At 43.1% G+C, this 17,616-nt stretch overlaps 1 protein-coding gene across 3 annotated transcripts in view; it reads right to left on the bottom strand.

The window, feature by feature from the left end:
• The window catches only part of SCAP (SREBF chaperone), a 78,758-nt gene that overhangs the window by 1,517 nt on the left and 59,625 nt on the right, over positions 1 to 17,616 (bottom strand). For 2 of the 3 annotated variants that reach the window (XM_072653747.1, XM_072653757.1), the window contains exons 3-20: positions 17,366 to 17,495; positions 12,231 to 12,388; positions 10,055 to 10,275; positions 9,836 to 9,941; positions 9,150 to 9,322; positions 8,444 to 8,570; positions 6,004 to 6,116; positions 5,284 to 5,378; positions 4,729 to 4,827; positions 4,234 to 4,473; positions 3,423 to 3,826; positions 2,888 to 3,079; positions 2,262 to 2,463; positions 1,957 to 2,072; positions 1,296 to 1,812; positions 852 to 937; positions 502 to 584; positions 135 to 301 (exon numbers count right to left, since the gene is read on the bottom strand). In XM_072653747.1, the coding sequence (XP_072509848.1) occupies positions 135 to 301; positions 502 to 584; positions 852 to 937; positions 1,296 to 1,812; positions 1,957 to 2,072; positions 2,262 to 2,463; positions 2,888 to 3,079; positions 3,423 to 3,826; positions 4,234 to 4,473; positions 4,729 to 4,827; positions 5,284 to 5,378; positions 6,004 to 6,116; positions 8,444 to 8,570; positions 9,150 to 9,322; positions 9,836 to 9,941; positions 10,055 to 10,275; positions 12,231 to 12,388; positions 17,366 to 17,495 (3,229 nt within the window). The remainder of the gene's footprint in view (positions 1 to 134; positions 302 to 501; positions 585 to 851; positions 938 to 1,295; positions 1,813 to 1,956; positions 2,073 to 2,261; positions 2,464 to 2,887; positions 3,080 to 3,422; positions 3,827 to 4,233; positions 4,474 to 4,728; positions 4,828 to 5,283; positions 5,379 to 6,003; positions 6,117 to 8,443; positions 8,571 to 9,149; positions 9,323 to 9,835; positions 9,942 to 10,054; positions 10,276 to 12,230; positions 12,389 to 17,365; positions 17,496 to 17,616) is intronic. The other variant, XM_072653767.1, reaches the window with a different exon arrangement.

A 17,616-nucleotide genomic window follows, 5' to 3' on the forward strand; every position in this document is an offset into this window, starting at 1 on the left:
ATATCTGAAAAGATCCTCTGAAGGTCAATTCTAACTCTTTGTTCAGTGGCTCCAATAGAAATTCCACCACCTTCTGCCAAGAAATCCTTGTTAACAGCTCTTCATTCTCTGCCCAAGCTTCCAAGGATACTCACTTTCAGAGTGTGGTCCTGGCTCCCAGTCACAACACGACCAGCAGCAGCCTTTAAGGCAGTTATAGGTTTCTGGTGGGCACAGGACACTGTGTGGGTGAGGTGGCATAAGATGGTATCACTGTTGCTGTACACGGGGGATGAAGGGGTACTGCTCCGGCCTGGAGCCCCTGGGGAAAACCAGCTCCAAGTGAGCAGAAGAAACCCAAAGTAGAAAGCAAGTCATCTTTTCCCATACCCACTAATGCCAGCAGGAGAGTTAACCCAGTTCCCATCCCTCCCCCTTCTCACTCACCCCCACCCAGGGAGCTCAGTCTGGAAAAGTTGCGATAAATCTGTCTTCCCTTGACCCACCCCATCCCCTCTTTACCTCGAAACTGCAAATGGCTGAGGACTGTGTGAGTCTCTAAAGAGAAGAAATCAAGGGACCCATTGAGCCGGGCAGCCACAATCCTGGAATAGAATACGGCAGACTTTAGGAGGGAAAGGTGGGGTGAGGTATATAAGGCCCAGGGGGACCTGACAATAGTAATTAGGGAAGAGAGCTGCAAAGAACCCTCAATAGAGTTCAACCCAGCTGGTAAGGGTATGAGGCAGGTCACATAGATATAAACTCTCTCCTGGGTTAAGACCATAGTGCTATCTGTTGCACCTTTGAGCCAGATGCCCCTTCTGCAGAGGGGTCCAAGAACCATCATGGCCCAGGAAATACATCCTCACCTCTTGTTCAGGAACACAAGGGCAGTGATGCCTGAGGAGACCTCCTCGTTGCTGCAGCGAAGGGTGCCCTCGATGGCGTCCCACACCTGTAACCCCAGAGGCTGTGAGGGCCCTGCCCCCACCCGACTTCCTGCCCTAAAAGGACAGACTAAGGTCCTCCCTCCCACCCACCATGGGAAAGAGCAGCACTTGTCTTCCTTTAATGGAAGTGAGTGGATTTAAATTGAGTTTGTCTAGAGCCTGTGATTCTCTGCCTAGTGCTACTGATTGGGGACCCAGGGTCCTGGCTCCTATCCCTCCCATTAGAGAAATGAGATGGAAATCTCTGGCCCCCACCCAGCCAATCCCACTTGAGAATGAGTCACGAAAGCCAAAGCCAGGCCCTTTGTCCTCAGGGCTCGCTCTTCACAACACTGTCCCTACCCTCTGTCCTCAACTCCCCACCTCCAGCCTGCCACTGCTGCGCCCGGCCACGATGAGGTTCCCCTGCAGGTCCAGGCTCCAGACGGAGCTCTCTGTGTCAGGAGTCCAAGTAGGGATGGGGGACCCCTTCTCGAGGTGTGAGCAGGCTTCATCCTCAGGGCCATGGAATGAAGGAACTGGGGAAGGGGGTCCTAGGGCTGGTAAGGGGATAGGGCCCAGCCCCTCCTCCTGGTATACTCGCTGCACCAGTCGGCTGAAATCATAGCCAGGGGTGTCATGGGGTCGTCTACAGCCAGTCCGGTGCCTTGGCTCAGGCTGAGAAGGCTCTAAAGGTGGGGGTTGGGGCTGCTCAGAAAAGTTGGTGTCAATGAGGCAGGTCAGGTCAGGCTGGTCACCAAAGAGTGGAGGCTGCGGGGGACCCAGGAGGCGCCGCAGCTGGGGGTTGTCTCCAAGCTCCTCAGGGCTTCCTTTTCCCCCATCTGATAGCTGCTCCCAGCTCTCTTGGGAATCAAACATACCACCACTGTCCCTTCGAAGCCTAGTGAGCAGAGAAAGAAAGGTGCCAGGATAGGAATGTGTTTGGGGATGGAGAAGGGTTAGAAGGAAAAGGATCTCATGCCAATGTTGAGCTGAGCAGCTGGTGAAGAAAGCCAGGAAGAAGGGATAAGAGAAGGAATCATACCCTTGCTTGGGGATCAGGGTAAGGCAGTCCCCAGTCTGTGCATCCCACACCCGGATCTGTCCCACTAGGCAGCAGCTCACCAAGAGCATCCCATCACTTGCAAGGCACTCAATGTCCTGAAAGGCCAAGAGAATCCACCTTAACAAGGGCAGGCACGCATGGCATCTGACATCAAGTGACCAGTGATGGGGTCTCTCCTTGTTCAACCTAAAGATCAACAAGGGGAAATGGGGGCAACAAGAGACACAAGAAAACCAGGAAGGAATCTCTGCAGGGAACAAAAGCAGCTCGTTCCCAATTCTTACCATGAGATGCCCTCGAAGGACAAGAGGAATGATCTCTGTCTCAGGTGGGGAGTATCCATAGTCATCACAGGGGAGGTCCCCACGCTTTCGACGGCCGTGGGAGGACCCATGCTGTCCATAGTTCTTGGGGCAGAGCACTCGATAGAGGCAGAAGAGCAGAAGCACCAACAAGATACCAGAAGCCAGACCTAACGCAGCGACCCTGTGGGGATGGCACGAAGATGGTGCTCGGTGGGATCAACTCCATTCAAGCCCAGTATCCACCCTTAGAAATCACACAAGCCCCACATAGCAGAGAAACCCAAATGAGGCAGAAATAGGACAGGAAACTAGTGGTTAGGAGCTGCCTACACCCAAGGCCAGAGGTGGGGAACCTGCAGCCTCGAGGCCCTCTAGGTCCTGAAGTGCAGCCCTTTGTCTGAATGCACACTTCACAGAACAAATCCTTTTGGCTGCATTTGAGGACCTGCAGGCTCACATGGGGCTCGAGGCTGCAGGTTCCTCACCCCTGCTAGACAATGTATGATCACATAAGCCATATCTCACACTTCCCAATCCTCTTACTACTTCTGGTCCAGTCAACACAGTGGGGGGGAGGAGAGAGAGGGGAGGGTAGTGGCCCTTACTTGTAGAGAGTGACATCTCCATGGACCTGGGTCCTACTGGGACCTTCAAATGCCTTCCCCTGGCCCTCCCCCTGGGCAGTTCCAGAGCTTGAGGGATTGAGGGGCCAGTAATGCTGTGCCTCCTGTTGGTGCTGAACCTCTTGTGGGTTCAAGTAGAGTGTGACAGGAATCACTGGAAGTAGGCTGATGTACCTGGGACCAAACAGAGCAAAAAGCTGATGATGCAACATGAAAGGCCTTCTTTGGCTACCAAATCTCCACCAAGAACAGCCAGGTGCCCTGACATCAAAAGAAGACATAACGTGCCTAACCAACCCTCATGAAGGAGGCAATAAGAAAGCCAGCTCCCTAACGTTTTTCCCCCATGTCTTTTCCAAGCGCCCGTCGTCCATTTGCCTCTCTTGGGAAATTAAGTAATACTTATAAAAGAAGATGCCCACCTACCATGAATCCCATCCCAAGGACAGCGACCGGAGGCCGACCCTGGGCTCACTAGAGCAAAGCCTCTTCTCCGCTCCTTAGCTGCTTCGCTTACCTCTTGGCCAGAGTGATGTTATAGTAACTGAAAAGGGACGGCCAATGGCGGAAGGACAGTTTCCTCCAGAGCTCTTCATCTTCTGGTCCCCATGTCACCTCTGGGACAGGGCCTACGTCCAGCAGGCTGCTGTGAGGAGCCCCCTCCAGATGGTCCTGGGGCTCCTGAACATCAGAGGATTCCCAAGGCAGTGTCTGATTCTCTGCTAGCTTAGAAGCATCCGGTGGGAAGATGGAGAAGGTACTCTTGGGGTCACCTGCGGGCAGCACCCCACCTGGCACAGGCATTGGAGGCAGTCCCGCCTCCCCCAAGGGGCTCTGCTCTGTCACCTGGGCTGTTAAGTAAGTGCGTAGCCCAGCAGGGTCTGTATACACCAGGATGCCAATCCAGATCACTGTGCCAACCTGCAAGAAACAGGGATGGGATCAATTAATTCACATTAATGCCTCCAAACACTTACATCCTCTGAATTTTGCTGACGGATTGATGGGGAGGGGGCACCTCTCAGATAATATGCTAAGTGAACTGACACGAGATCTCCTAGGAACCTGAAGAGAGTGGGACAAGACATCTTGGACCAGGATAAGAAAACAAAAACTCCACTGTTGCTCTTTCCCAAATCTTCCCTTGGTCTTTTCCTGGATCATGGAGTCAGCCTTAAAGGGGCACACTTCACTGACAGCATAGCATGGTGAATAGCAGCCCATTACCTATCTTGCCCCCCTCAAAGGGTGAGCTACATCAGAAGGACTTTGGTACTTTAGCAGGTGGGGATGAAGCTTCTATAGCTTAAGACATAGGGGAGAGTTACCAGGGGATCAGGCAGGGATACCATGATTAGTCTCTGGGCCAACCGGGTGCGGGCCAAGAAATAGATGACACGGAGTCTCTTGGGTAGGCGTAGATTTCTAAAAGATGATGGCTGTAGGGTGATTGTGTGTGGTGTCGAGGGTCGCATGGCCAACTGCCGCTCATATCGCTGGCCCCGTCCTGTAGGCTTTGCCGGGTGCAGGCAGACTTCTGGGGGCAACCGTTTATTTAGATCAGCTAGCTGCAGGTAAAGATGAGACCTGAATTCAAGATCTTACTCCTTCCTTTTTGAGGTAGAGCCCTTGATCCTTACCACCCTAGGCAAATATCAACACCCAAGCATACACACATTTTCCATTGTCAATACAGGCCTATATGTCTTCTAAGACTGCAAAATCTAGGCAATGAGCTGTATGGATCCCATGGACCCTAATCCCACCATGAAAATTAAGGGGATTGGGGAAGGAAGGGGGTAGAAATTAGTGCCACTTCCTACCTCCATGCGGCGAATGTCAATAGACAGAACGGTGGTGAAGAAGAGCATCTGCAGGAAGAAGTCAGAGACAAGGCCCACCACGGCGAAGAGGCAGAACTCCTGGGGACGAAGCACCAGGTGATAAGCATCACAGTGGCCCTTCCCTAGGGCCACCCTGTGCTCACAGCTTCTTCTCAAACCCCCTGTCCTACCCTGCAGTTCCTAGTTCAGATCTTCAGTCCAATAAATCAGTAAACGTTTATTAAGTGCCGATTATGTGCCAGATACTCTGCTAAGCTATGGGGATACAGAAAGAGTTCAAAGGGCAATCATCTTTAAATGAGGTCATTCTGCCACTCTCCATGGGCTCAGAAGGCAGGCCAGGGTAAGACAGGCCTGAGTCGGCCTAATTCCAAACAAGACATATCTTGACTGGGTTCCAGCTCCTTTGGAAGTCACCTCCCGTGGAACAGGAAAGAGAGTGGGAGCTCTTCCAAAAGGCTCAATGTTGAGGGTACAGATGACAAATGGATACATTCCAGGAGCCAGGGTGCTAGGGCAAACACAAGCCCCTACCTGAATGGCAGGAACCAGAGTGAAATATCCAATGAGGATGATGCCCAGTTCTGTGGCCATGTTCTTCATGATAGACCAACTCTCGTTGCTTAAGCCTAGAGACAATATAAATAAAGCAGTGAAATAGAATGGGGGGTGGAGAGGCAACAAAGTCTAGCTGTAACTATGCCTAGGTCACATCATTACCTCTATGTACCTTAGTTTCCACCCTTAAATCCTGGCATTTCTATAACTACTATTTCATGTGTTTTGTTCAAAGCACTTCAATATAAAATCTATCATTTGGTTCTCACAACAATCCGGAAAACAACTGAAGTAATACTATCCCCCCATCTCACAGCTGAGGAAACTGAGGCTCAGGTGAAAGAATTTGCCCCAAATCTTACAGCTCTACAAATGTAAAAGTCCTATTACAAATACTGCCCCATTCCCATGACTTGATGTTTCCATACTTCTCCAACTAATTCCTGGCAAAAAAAGAGGACAGAAAGGTTGTCAGAGAATAGAGAAGAATGCTTTCTACTTATGGGTGAGAAGTTCTTAGGAAAGGGCAAGAAATGCAGTTTATGATGTCCCAGTGCTTCCCCCAGAATACCATACCAATGTGTGCTATGGTAAACCACCACTACTTTTTCCCTTCCCCATTTTGGCACTTCGTAATCAAGTTGCAGGTTCTTTCCCACAGTTCAAATACAGAACATTTCTCCTCAACTCTGTTACCTTGGGCAATTCGCAGCTTCACTTCGAGGTCTACTGGAGTAGATACAACTGACTTTGTGAGAACCAGCACATTCTCCAATCCAATTACCACAACCAGATAGGGGAAAATCTCTCTGGGGAAAGAGAAAGATACCAAGCCAAAGAGTGGATCCCTACTGCCTTGAAATAAAGTGAACAACTACTGTGAATCCCACTGAATACATTCCTATCACTCAAACCTGAGGTACTAACAATAGCCATCTACTACTCTAAATCTCACATTGTCTCTGATAGAATGCAGTCTAGATTTCCAACCCTTTGCAGAGTCTAGTAGGTCATTTTTTTCATGGGTGACAGATCTGAAACAAAGGCTTCTACATCCCACTGTTGGAATCAACAACCCTTATTTTACACAGACCTCTCAAAGCTGGTAACTTAAGCGTTGTGCCATAGGTCAAATGATCAAAAGTCTCTCTTTAACAAAGCAGGGTAGAAGAAACACAAAATGAGCTGGCATGATCAGCAAACTCCTTTACACAACACCTATTCCCCATTACTAGCCCTTAGATTTTGTAATAGGAGCTTTGGTTCAAATCTACCTAATGGACAGTGGTCTGATGAAATTACTTTAAGTAATGATGAAATTTTTATTGACATTTGCTGTTCAAAGTGTTTGACCTGAGTAAGGGATCCTGGCTCTATAAGAAAAAAAATCTGTGAGAAGTCTTTTGGGTTACCTTAAACCACTATCAGGAGTAACAGAATTCTAGAAAAGTAAATAAGTACAAGAGACTTTCATTATCTAAGGATAACTGAAACCAGAAAATGATTTTTTAAAAGGGAGACCAACATTTTTAGAGTAAATAGTGGGGAAAACGATTTTATTGGGACTTTTATCTTGCTGAATAGCAAAACTAAAACTCATGAAAATTAGCTTCTTTGATTTTATATTTAACAACATTTTGGCTATAACTGTAACAATATAATAATTCCTAGAATGAACAGAGAATGAATCAAGTGCTATATTTTATATCCTTCACTTCCCTCTCAACTTTCTCAGCATGATTATACAAAGAGTCACTGACAAAAACATCAAGAAGATTTGAGGACCTCATCATTTTTCACCAGGAACTTGCTTAATCCTTTGCTATTCAAATAATTCTACTGAAATCAAGGCAGAGGGAACCGAATAAGACTATGCGAGACTGAGTAGGACATTGGCTTATCAGGATAGACACCATTGTTAAATGGGTAGGAATGTTTGAGTGGGAACTATTCATAGAAACAGTCAATTCATTAGTTAATATTTTCTAATTCATATTATTTTCTGCTTGCCTTATCAGTCTCTTGGAGAGTGTGGCACAGCGACCATGAAGTCAGAAAGACAGACCTATCTTCAAATCCAGCCCCTTGATACACACTGGCTGAACAGGCACTCAATTTGATCTGCATTGGTATAGAGAATGTTCCCTACACTAATGGAATCACAGGTCCAGACCAAAACAAAACTGAAACCTTGGAGACTTCGATAATGAGGATCTCTGTATTTTATGAAAAATCAAATTATAGCTAAATAGAGGCTCTGGATGAGTCACAGTTCTAATACAACCACCTGGCATTTATAAAGCTTAAAAAAATTTGCAACATTTTATGCACTGTCCGGTTTGATCCTTAAAATAATGCTGAAAATAGCAGGAAGAAACTAAGGCTTTCCTACATTAAGTTTATCAGAGCAGAATTCAAACCCAGCACTCTCCATCAGGACACACTGCCTTTCCAAGCAAGGCAAAGAGAAAGGAGAGACTAAGAATAATGATATTAAAAAGGAAATTCTTTGTGATTAGTAAAATGTGTATATTTGAGTGGCTGGAGTTTAGATCTCACTCCTCGGCTCTCTGTCACTGTATCTTTACAGTTCTCTTTTCAGCTACACTTGGAGAAAGGAAACACAAGATGAGAAGAGGGGACTGGAAAACACAAACAACCCAGAAATTTTCCAGAGGACTCTGAATAGCTGAGACACAGAATGAAAAGATTAATACTGAATTCTAACTAAGAGGCATCAGCCTGGGATTTCTGATGTTTTAGGACAAACCCACTGTGGGAAGGGCTTTGATTACACACTGAGATTTCAAGGTAAGTTGCTAAAAGGAAAGTTAAAGATTAATGAGAAAAAATTATTATATTGTAACTAGGCAGTTATTTTCTTTAAAAAAGATTTGCTCTTAAAAAATTATTTGATTTGTAGGTTAGAACTTTTAAATGGTTTTAAAATTAAGAGTGAAAGTACAGTGCTATATCAAATGGGTAATTTTATCTTTGAGAAAAAATTCAGCCTCATTCTATGAAATTAAACATGAAGAGACCACAAAAGCTTCAAAAGAAGCAGGGCAGACAGTGTAGGGAGGTGATAACTGCACCATTTCAGCTTAAGCTGGCCAACTGAGGCCAGGGAACTTACCCGCCATTGAGAGTTGGAGTCAGGCCAAAGAGGGTACAAAGCCCCACAGACATTAGCAGAGAGCTGAGGACAGTCACCACTGCTGCCAGCGCCAATCCCCATTTTGATTTCACCATGTCTATCTTCCCTAAAAAGGAGAGGATACAGGGAGAGATATCCCCTCATCAAAATCCTATCTCTTTCCCATTCCCTCTATGGTTTCCCCTTTGACTTGACTAGCTAAGACTATCCCAGTGCAAGGCCCTTTTGCTTTAACATAAGAGAAAGAACCCAAAAAGGCAGAGGTGAAATAAATTTGCCCATCAAGTGAATGGAAAGGGTAAGTAATTTTTACATATGGACTCAGAAGGCTATACTATGGACGGTATTTCTCTAAAGAGGCAATTCTGCCTTAGACAAGTCCCAGAATACAGTGCTCAGAAGGACACCTCTGTTCCACTGAACCATCAGACTCATAAAATTACAAAAATGACAAGGACACTATGACCCTGGTATAGCCCCCTCCCTCTATGAGAGAGAAAACCTAAGTTCTAGAGAGGCGATGAGAGGCGATGACTTACCCAAAGATGGGCATACATAATTTTTTCTATCACCACCTGGGTACAGCAAGATGCCCTGCCCATAAAAACACTCAGAACTGAGAAGTGAGTTGAGAAATATTCCCAATTAATTAATAGCTTAGCCCCTATACCCATCTTGGACCTACTTGTAGAGAAGTAAATGTAGGCAAAAAGGATGATGTAGGTGGTGACGAGGGGAATGAGCTCAGCAATGCCAATTTCTTCCTTGAAATGTACGTGCACCAGACTCTCCTCCCGAAGACTGCAGTTGGGGCTAGGGTGCAACAGCTTTAGTCGGGCCCGAAGGCTATTCAGATACCTAGTCATGGAGAGGAGAGGACAGGACACAGTTGTTCCCTTCTGCCCAAAGGCAGCCTCTGGCAGGAGAGGTGCAACAAGGGCCTCTTTCATGTATTAGGAAAGAGACCCACTAAGTCTGAATTCTGTCCCCTCTTAAAAATTGTGCAGTAGGCCAGATTTGTGTGTCAGATGCCTGCCTCCTCCCCTCTTAGGGCCCCCTTTCCTCACCCCTCCAACCCCATATAATTCTCTAGGCCTCGCTTATAACTAATTCTTTAGCTAACCCCCACTAAACTGTTAGCAGATAAGACCTTAGTATTACCCTTCCCATGAGCACCTGGTGTTATATAGGGGGCACTGTAAGATGGAAAAACATTCAAAACAAAAGAATAAACCACCTGTACCATCTATAAAATTTCAGGCACAGTGACAGAAAAGGAGGAGGACATGGCAGCCTACACACATGCCTAACTTGAAAAAATGGCCCTGCTACTCCCTGATGACCTCTGATTCCAAACACTGGCAGGCTTACCTGGAATGGTAACTCTGGAAGACCAGGGTAATGGTGTAAGACACCATCCTCTTCCTAGTGTATAGGTTCACCCCACTATATTTTCCCGGCACTCCGAACAACAAGTCTAGAAACATACAGAAAAGTAAACACATCACCAAGGAGCAACAAAAGGCTGGTGGAGCCCAAGGAGCCACCTAACAAGGGAACTAAAGCAGGGCAAGACAAAAGTGCACGTACCTTTGAGGGTTGCAGAAGTCTGGAGGGTCTTTGGCTCATGCTGATAGATGGTTCTGATAATATCAGGGTCATCATTGAAGCGCTCCTGATCATTCTGCCAGAAGTTTCCAGGTGACAACAGGAGGCAGCCGTGCTCAGGAAGCAAATTCCTAAGTTTCTTTAGGCCTGGTAGGAGGTCAGTCACTTGCAGGCACACTTCCTCCAGGCTCTTGGTCCCAGAGCTGCCCAGGGAGAAAGGACAAGACAAGTCATTGTCCTCTATCATTATGGAGCAGAGATGTCATGTCTTATCAGATCTCACTGGGTCCAAAGGGCAGAATCTAGTAATTCGCTATAGTGTTCTCTCCAATTCCAAAACAGTCAAAGAATGGTCAAACCAGTTACTAGCACATGAAACTGTAGCTAGTATTTCCCACAATACTTTATACTAGAGTATTTCTTTAGGCCCATCCACAGTGAAAGGAGAGATAGGAAATTAAGAAAGAACACAGAATAAACCTCTGTCTTGAATTCCATCTACACAGGATGCGAGAATGTTTACCCAGGCACTGACCCTGAACAATGCTTCAAAGGTCCAATAGCCTTTTATTGCTAACTCAACTCTCGGGACTACTTTCCTTTCTCACTGGGTGAGGGGAAAAGAGGTAACTCCAGGAAAAAAAAAACCTAATTCAATAAATACCTATTAAAAGTGTGCTACATACGAGACATTATGTAAGATACAAAAAAGGCAGCAGAGACTGTATCTTGTTCAAGGTACTTATATTCTAAACTGGACTGTCATGGAATTAATGAAATGGTGCAACTAGTTTAATAAACTGAAAACAAAGGCAAAAATTAGAGAGAACTGACCCCAGGACAGAGGCAGTGTGAGGAAGTGGAAAGAGGTAGATGTAAAATAAAACAACTTGTTCAGCTCTTGGTTCTACTGTTCTGTGGGACCTTGGGCATTAGTTTCTTTCTCTGTAAAATGGGGCTAAACTAGATGACCTCAAAGGTCCTTCCCAGATGAAGATGCCATAATCTTGTGAACCCTGTTTGTGCTTACGAGACTTCTAGCAAATCACTGCCCTTGGCTGAACCTATAAAAATGGGGAGACAGATTAAATAAGCTCTTAGGTCTTAGTTCTAATACTTATGATCCTGTGACTGAAGATGGGAAACTCTAAATACACTGTCAAAAAAATCTGCATGATTAGTGGGTCTTTCCCCATCTTATTTGAATTAAATAACATATTAAGAAACTAACTGCCTTTTCTTTCATACAAAAGTAATGCTATATGTCCTCTGGAGCTACAAGAGTTTATGGGTCCAGGACAATAGCAATTTAGGTTAGCAAGTGAAACAATCTAATAGGAGGTTGTAGTGAGAAATTTAGCCAGTTTTGATCCCTGAAATTTCCAGTTAAGAACTGGATGGTAAAAAATCAAACAAATAATTAAGAAATGAAAAACTTCCATACTTAAGAGAATCACTATTTGGCTTAGGAGATGAGAAAGTTGGTCTATGAAAAGAATATTTACTGTAACTGACGGACAAGGTTCCTGAGAGTAGCGTAGTACCATGGTTATGACATGCTTAATCCATTTTCAAGTTTCTAATGATTCACAAATACTACACAGAACCTTAAAGGGGGATACTATCTGCAAATCACAACAGAAAAAATACAAGTTCTGAACAACTTAGTCCTCAGCAGAGGCGTCAAACTCAAGGCCATTGGAGCAAGAGCCAGAATAAAGGGAGCTGGGAAATGTCTAACAAAATCAATAAAAATACAATACAACACAGATAATGTTAAAATGTAGTTCATTTCTACTTGAGTTTGACACCACTGTTATGGAAGGATTTTACGGATTGTTCCTAAGACTGTATGTCCCCCAAAGAGAAGCACAAACTACTTGAGAGTTGTCTACATCAAAGTCTGAGTGGGCAGACATGAGACTGAGATGCAGCTGACACCACATGCCATTAACAACTATAAGAATTCAAGGGAAAACTGATTCTATGAATAGGCAAGCAATTCAATAAGGCTACTGTTCTGTTTCTATGAATTGATTGGCTTACCTAATTATATTTGGAGAAGAAACTCAAGTTTAATCATAACATTCATGGGCAAGGAACAATGTTAGAAAATCTACTGCTAAAAGGACCCAGATCCTCAATTATTTCACAATACCTGTCTCTCAGTACATGGTTTCGGATCTCTTCTACCAGCTGAAATACCCGGGACAGAGGTGAACGGAATACATCTACTGCCAGCAAGTTCTTGTGCCAGGGGGAAATGGTGGATTTCACAAATACCTGTTGGATATAGGCCACTGGAGCTCCCACATACTGTAAAGGAAATGGAGAAGGGAAAAAGAAATTAACTCAGCGTATTAAGGAGCTGCATAGGTCTAAATAAAATCTGACAAATTTTACTGAGAGGCTACTCTACAAAAAACACTGTTTTAAGTTCTATGGAATATAGAAGAGACAGTTTTGTTTTGTTATTTAATGCTCCTTTCTTTTAAGAGCTTCTAAGTTAGCTGAGGGGAAAAGGAAGACATACACGGTGACATCAGATAACAAAACAAGGTGATGTAATTATTAAATACACAAATGAATAGTCCAGACAATAAGTGCTAAAGGAAATTCAGACACCTCACAGATGATTTAAGTGGAAAGAGCCAAAGGAGGCTTCATCATAGCAATCATCAAACTATTTGGTAGGGCTAAGAAACAGAAAAATACACGAACACAACCTGTATGTGTTTGTCCTTCGTTGCCAAAGAAGACCATGCCATCAGAGAAATAATGACATGACTTGCACTTGACTTTGTTTTGAATGAGTAAGGACCGTGCAGGTCCACCAGCCTCACTTCTCCTCCAGAGCCGTCTGAGTCCAGCGACCAGATATTCATCAGGATGACTGGAGATGACCCAGGATGAGGTAATTGGGGTTAAGTGACTTGCCCAAGGTCACACAGCTAGTAAGTGTCAAGTGTCTGAGGTGAGATTTGAACTCAGGTCCTCCTGCCTCCTGCACTGGTGCTCTATCCACTGTACCACCTAGCTGCCCTATAAACAGAACCTATCAGATACACAAATGCAAAACCAATTAAACTCAGTATTACCAAGTGTTCTGTAAACCTATAAAAATAAACTAATGCCTTATAGAAAGCTAGAAGACTAGAAGGCCCAATCCCAATCAACACTGATGCTTTAACCTGTTCCATTCTTTCAACCCAAACTGGTCTGCCTCCTCCTTATGCAGCCTAGTGGCAGTCCACTCCCAGGATTCACCAGATGTGTACCAGACTTTTGGTGACTTTAGCCTTACTGCAGCACCTCAGATGATCCACCAGCCTCAGCCTCCCTTGGGAGCCAGGATTATAGGAGTGCGCCACTCCATTTTATAGGGTATTTTAGTGCTGAACTTTATCAAAGGCTTTTTCAACACCTGGTGACATGCTTTGGGAGGAGAGGGGTGTTTCTGTTTTTAATGACTAATTATGTTTATTATTTTCCCAATGCTAAACTATATTTATATCTCTGGTTTAAATCCAAATTACTCACACTGAATAATTTTTGGATTTATTACTGTAAGCTTTATGTTAGAATTTTATTTTAAATTTGTACACCATGAAACTATAGTCCTAAAAGTTACTAAATTGTGCATATCCTTTAACCCAAGTACTAAGTCTATACCCCAAAAGAGATAAAAGTAAGAGGGGATGGACTTTTATATACAAATACATTTATAGCAGCTTTTTCCAAAGTATCCAAAAGCTAAAAATGAGGGGAATGCCCTGTTACTGAGGAATGGCTAAACAAATTATGGCCTATGAAACTTATGGAATATCACTGCATATTAAGAAATGAAAAAAATGTTTCAGAGCAAATTGTGAAGATCTCTATAAACTGATGCAGAGTAAAGTGAGCAGAGTTAGGACTGGTACAATGACAAACCTATAAATAAAAACATCTCTGAAAGACCTTAGAACTCTGATTAATGGCATGATGAACCTTGAGTCTAAAGGACTGAAGAAGAAACATGCCACGCGTCCTGCCAGAGAAATGATTACCACATAAGACACACACCTGGGCGTGACCAATGTGGGGATTCATTTTTCTGGACGCATACTTGCTATGAGATTTTTCTCTTTTATTGTTCAACTAAGTGGAAAGGAAAGATCACAAATGTTTACAAAACTAAAAATAAAATTTGTGTGTTACCAAAAAAAATTAGAAGAAAAGCAGATCATATATTTTTCATAGCTATGGGCAGGGGGTGAGTTTTTAATCAAACAATGGATAAAGGTGATTAGAAAACATAAAAGATAATTTTGATTATGGGGAATTTAAAAGCTTTCATATGAACAAAATCAATGCAACAAGGATAAAAAGTAAAGCAGTAAACTGGGGAAAAATACTTCTATGAACTATCTCCAATAAGGGGCCAATAGCCAAAATATGTAAACAACACAAATACGTGATTAAAAGCTATTCCCAATTAAGTAAATGATCGGGGGGGGGGGGGGGGGGGGGGCAGCTAGGTGGTGCGGTGGATAGAGCACCAGTGCAGGAGGCAGGAGGACCTGAGTTCAAATCTCACCTCAGACACTTGACACTCACTAGCTGTGTGACCCTGGGCAAGTCACTTAACCCCAACTGCCTCCTCCTGGGTCATCTCCAGTCATCCTGATAAATATCCAGACACTGGATTCAGATGGCTTTGGAGGACAAGTGAGACTGGTGACCTGCACAGCCCTCCCTCACTCAAAACAAAGTCAAGTGCAAGTCATGTCATTACTTCTCTGATGGCATGGTCTTCTTCAGCAACGAAGGACAAACACACACAGAGAATACAGACAGTTTTCAAAAGAATTGCAAATTATTAACAACCATATAAAAGAATGTTTCAAATCACTCATAACAATAGAAATACAAACTACAACAACCCTAAGGTTATATTCTACTCCCAGAAAACTGGCCAAAATGATAAAAGATTTGAAAAGTCAATACTGGAAGGGTTGTAGAAAGATGGCCACACTAATGCACTACTGGTAGAACTCTCAACTAGTCCAACCACTCAGGAAATGCATTTGCAATTAAAATTTAGGTAAAAAGAGTAAAGAAAATACCAATAACCTCTGATCCAGTGATTTCATTGCTAAGTATGTAACCCAAGAAGGTCAAAGATAGAAAGAGCCCAGATAGCATCACTTTTTTGTGACAGCAAAGAACTGGAAACTAAGATGCCAAATGACTGGATAACAACTATAGACACTGTAGCACAAAAATGTAATGGAATATTATCCTGACAAATACAAGCAAGCACAAACAGACTTTAGGCAGTGATACAAAATGAAATAACCAAAACCAGGAAAACAGACAATTCTGTAAATGTCAAGGACAATAATAAAATCAAAACTAAATGATATATTTTGTAAAGGTGCTATATATGAAATGTATACTTTTTTAACACATTTAAAATATACCATAAGTCTTTCAATTCTGTTCTGTTCCCTATTTTCCTTATTTATCTTTGTTGGATCTGCCCAACTATTAGAGAGGCACAATTAGGTCTTCATAATATATGTAAGGGGCAGCTAGGTGGAGCAGCTGATACAGGGAATCAGGGAAATAGAGAACTTGGAATCAGGATTCTCATCTCCCCAAGTTCAAATCCTGCCTCAAACATTTACTACATGTGTGACCCTGGGCAAGTCACTTCACCTTGTTTGCTTCAATTTCCTTATCCATAAAATGATCTGGAGAAGGAAATGACAAACCATTCCAGTATCTTTGCCAAGAAAACCTCACAGGGAGTAACCGAGAGTCAGACATGGCTGAAAAATGACTTAACAACAACAAAAAGTGAAGCCATGACATACTAAGTAATTTGCCTCAAGTCCTGTACTAGGTTATCATAAAAGTGAAACTAAAACCAAGGTCTGCTAATGAATTAACTTTATACCAAAATGCCTCCCATAATTATATAAAGCAGTATAAAATGAATATGTGTATACTAAACATTAATTTTTTCTTAACTAAGGGCCCCAGAGTATTATAAAGTACAGAATTTAGAAAAATCTTGACAGTCTAGAACATTAAGCTGACTATTAAGATAAAATCAATAGGGGTAAAGGTAAAGGCTTATATTTGGATACCACAAGAATTCATTAACACAGATAAGATGGAGAAAGATGCACTTGTTAGGCAGAAGTTAATCTGAAGAATATTGGAGGGGTTTAGTGGACATAAGATCAATGTATGTCACTAACGTCACGTGACTGTCAAAAAATTAATGTCATTTTGGTTTACAATGACAAGCAGATCTTCCAGGAATGGGGTCATTTTTCCACTTTGCCATCAAAAGAACTTATCTCAAGTATCTCAATTCTGGACACCAAAGTTTAAGAATGACATTGATAAGCCAGAGAACGTCCAGAGAAAAACAACCAGATGGTGTCTTGGTCATACAAGAAGTACTTAAAAGAAGTAAGTATGTCTGACCTGGAGAAGGAAAGAATCAGGGGAGACATGACAGCTTTCGTCAGGTATCTTAAGGGCTATCATGGAGAAAAGACATTAGATTTATTCTGTCTGGTACCAGAAAGCAACTGGTAGAAATTACCAAGAGGGCAATTTCGGTTTGACATCGGGAAATACTTCCTAACACACAGCTATCCCAAAGGAGAATCAGCTACTCAAGAATGGGTGAGTTCTCCCTTCCAGGACAGGCAGGTAGAATGCCATTTGTCCTCTACATGATAGGAAAGAGTCCTGGATTACATTAACCACCGCCTGTCATGAGGCATATGCCGTCAGAGTCGGGTTCAAGTTTCATCTCTAACACATAATGGCTGTGTGACTTTAGGGCAAGTGATTTAATCTCTTAATACTTCAAGCAACTCTCAGAGAATAAAATTACAGGCAGATCAACACCTGCAAATTGCCTATGCCAATGAAATTACAGACAAGCCAAAAAGAAAGAAATAATACAAAATATATATATTCAACTTGACAATTATAAATTTGACATCAAATTAACGTTAACTTTATTAAACATACAATTGACAATTTTGCTTGCTTTCTCAGAATTTAGAAGGGCTTTTGGAAAACGATTCAGATGGCCAATTTTTTTTTAAACAAAAAGTACCCAAGAAGTTTGAAATAAACCATTTTCTCTCAACAAATTTTCCTATAGCATACAGAGAAATTCTAATTAATTCATTTCAAAACAGTCATTTTTATATTTTGGGGCATCACTGAAGATTTTAGTAGCAAAGATCAAATATGAGATAGCCACTTTCCCCCACCTACCCAATCTGGCTGTTCACCATGATCCCTTCGTTCATGATCTGGGTCTGACGGAGGTGGTGAGTAATCCTTCACAGGGGTAGTGTATTCCACAGGTCCTGTTCCAGGCAAGGGAAGCTTCAATAGTGGATAGCTGGAGTATACAAACAGGCAAAAAAGTTAGGCGTTTTAGAAAATGGGTCTTTTCTCAGGCTGTTTTAGTTTCAACTAAATTCCTCTCCAGCACAGCTGAAAGAAAAGCTTCAACAGTATTA

Source organism: Notamacropus eugenii, chromosome 1, assembly GCF_028372415.1.
Source record: "Notamacropus eugenii isolate mMacEug1 chromosome 1, mMacEug1.pri_v2, whole genome shotgun sequence".
NCBI lineage: Eukaryota > Metazoa > Chordata > Mammalia > Diprotodontia > Macropodidae > Notamacropus > Notamacropus eugenii.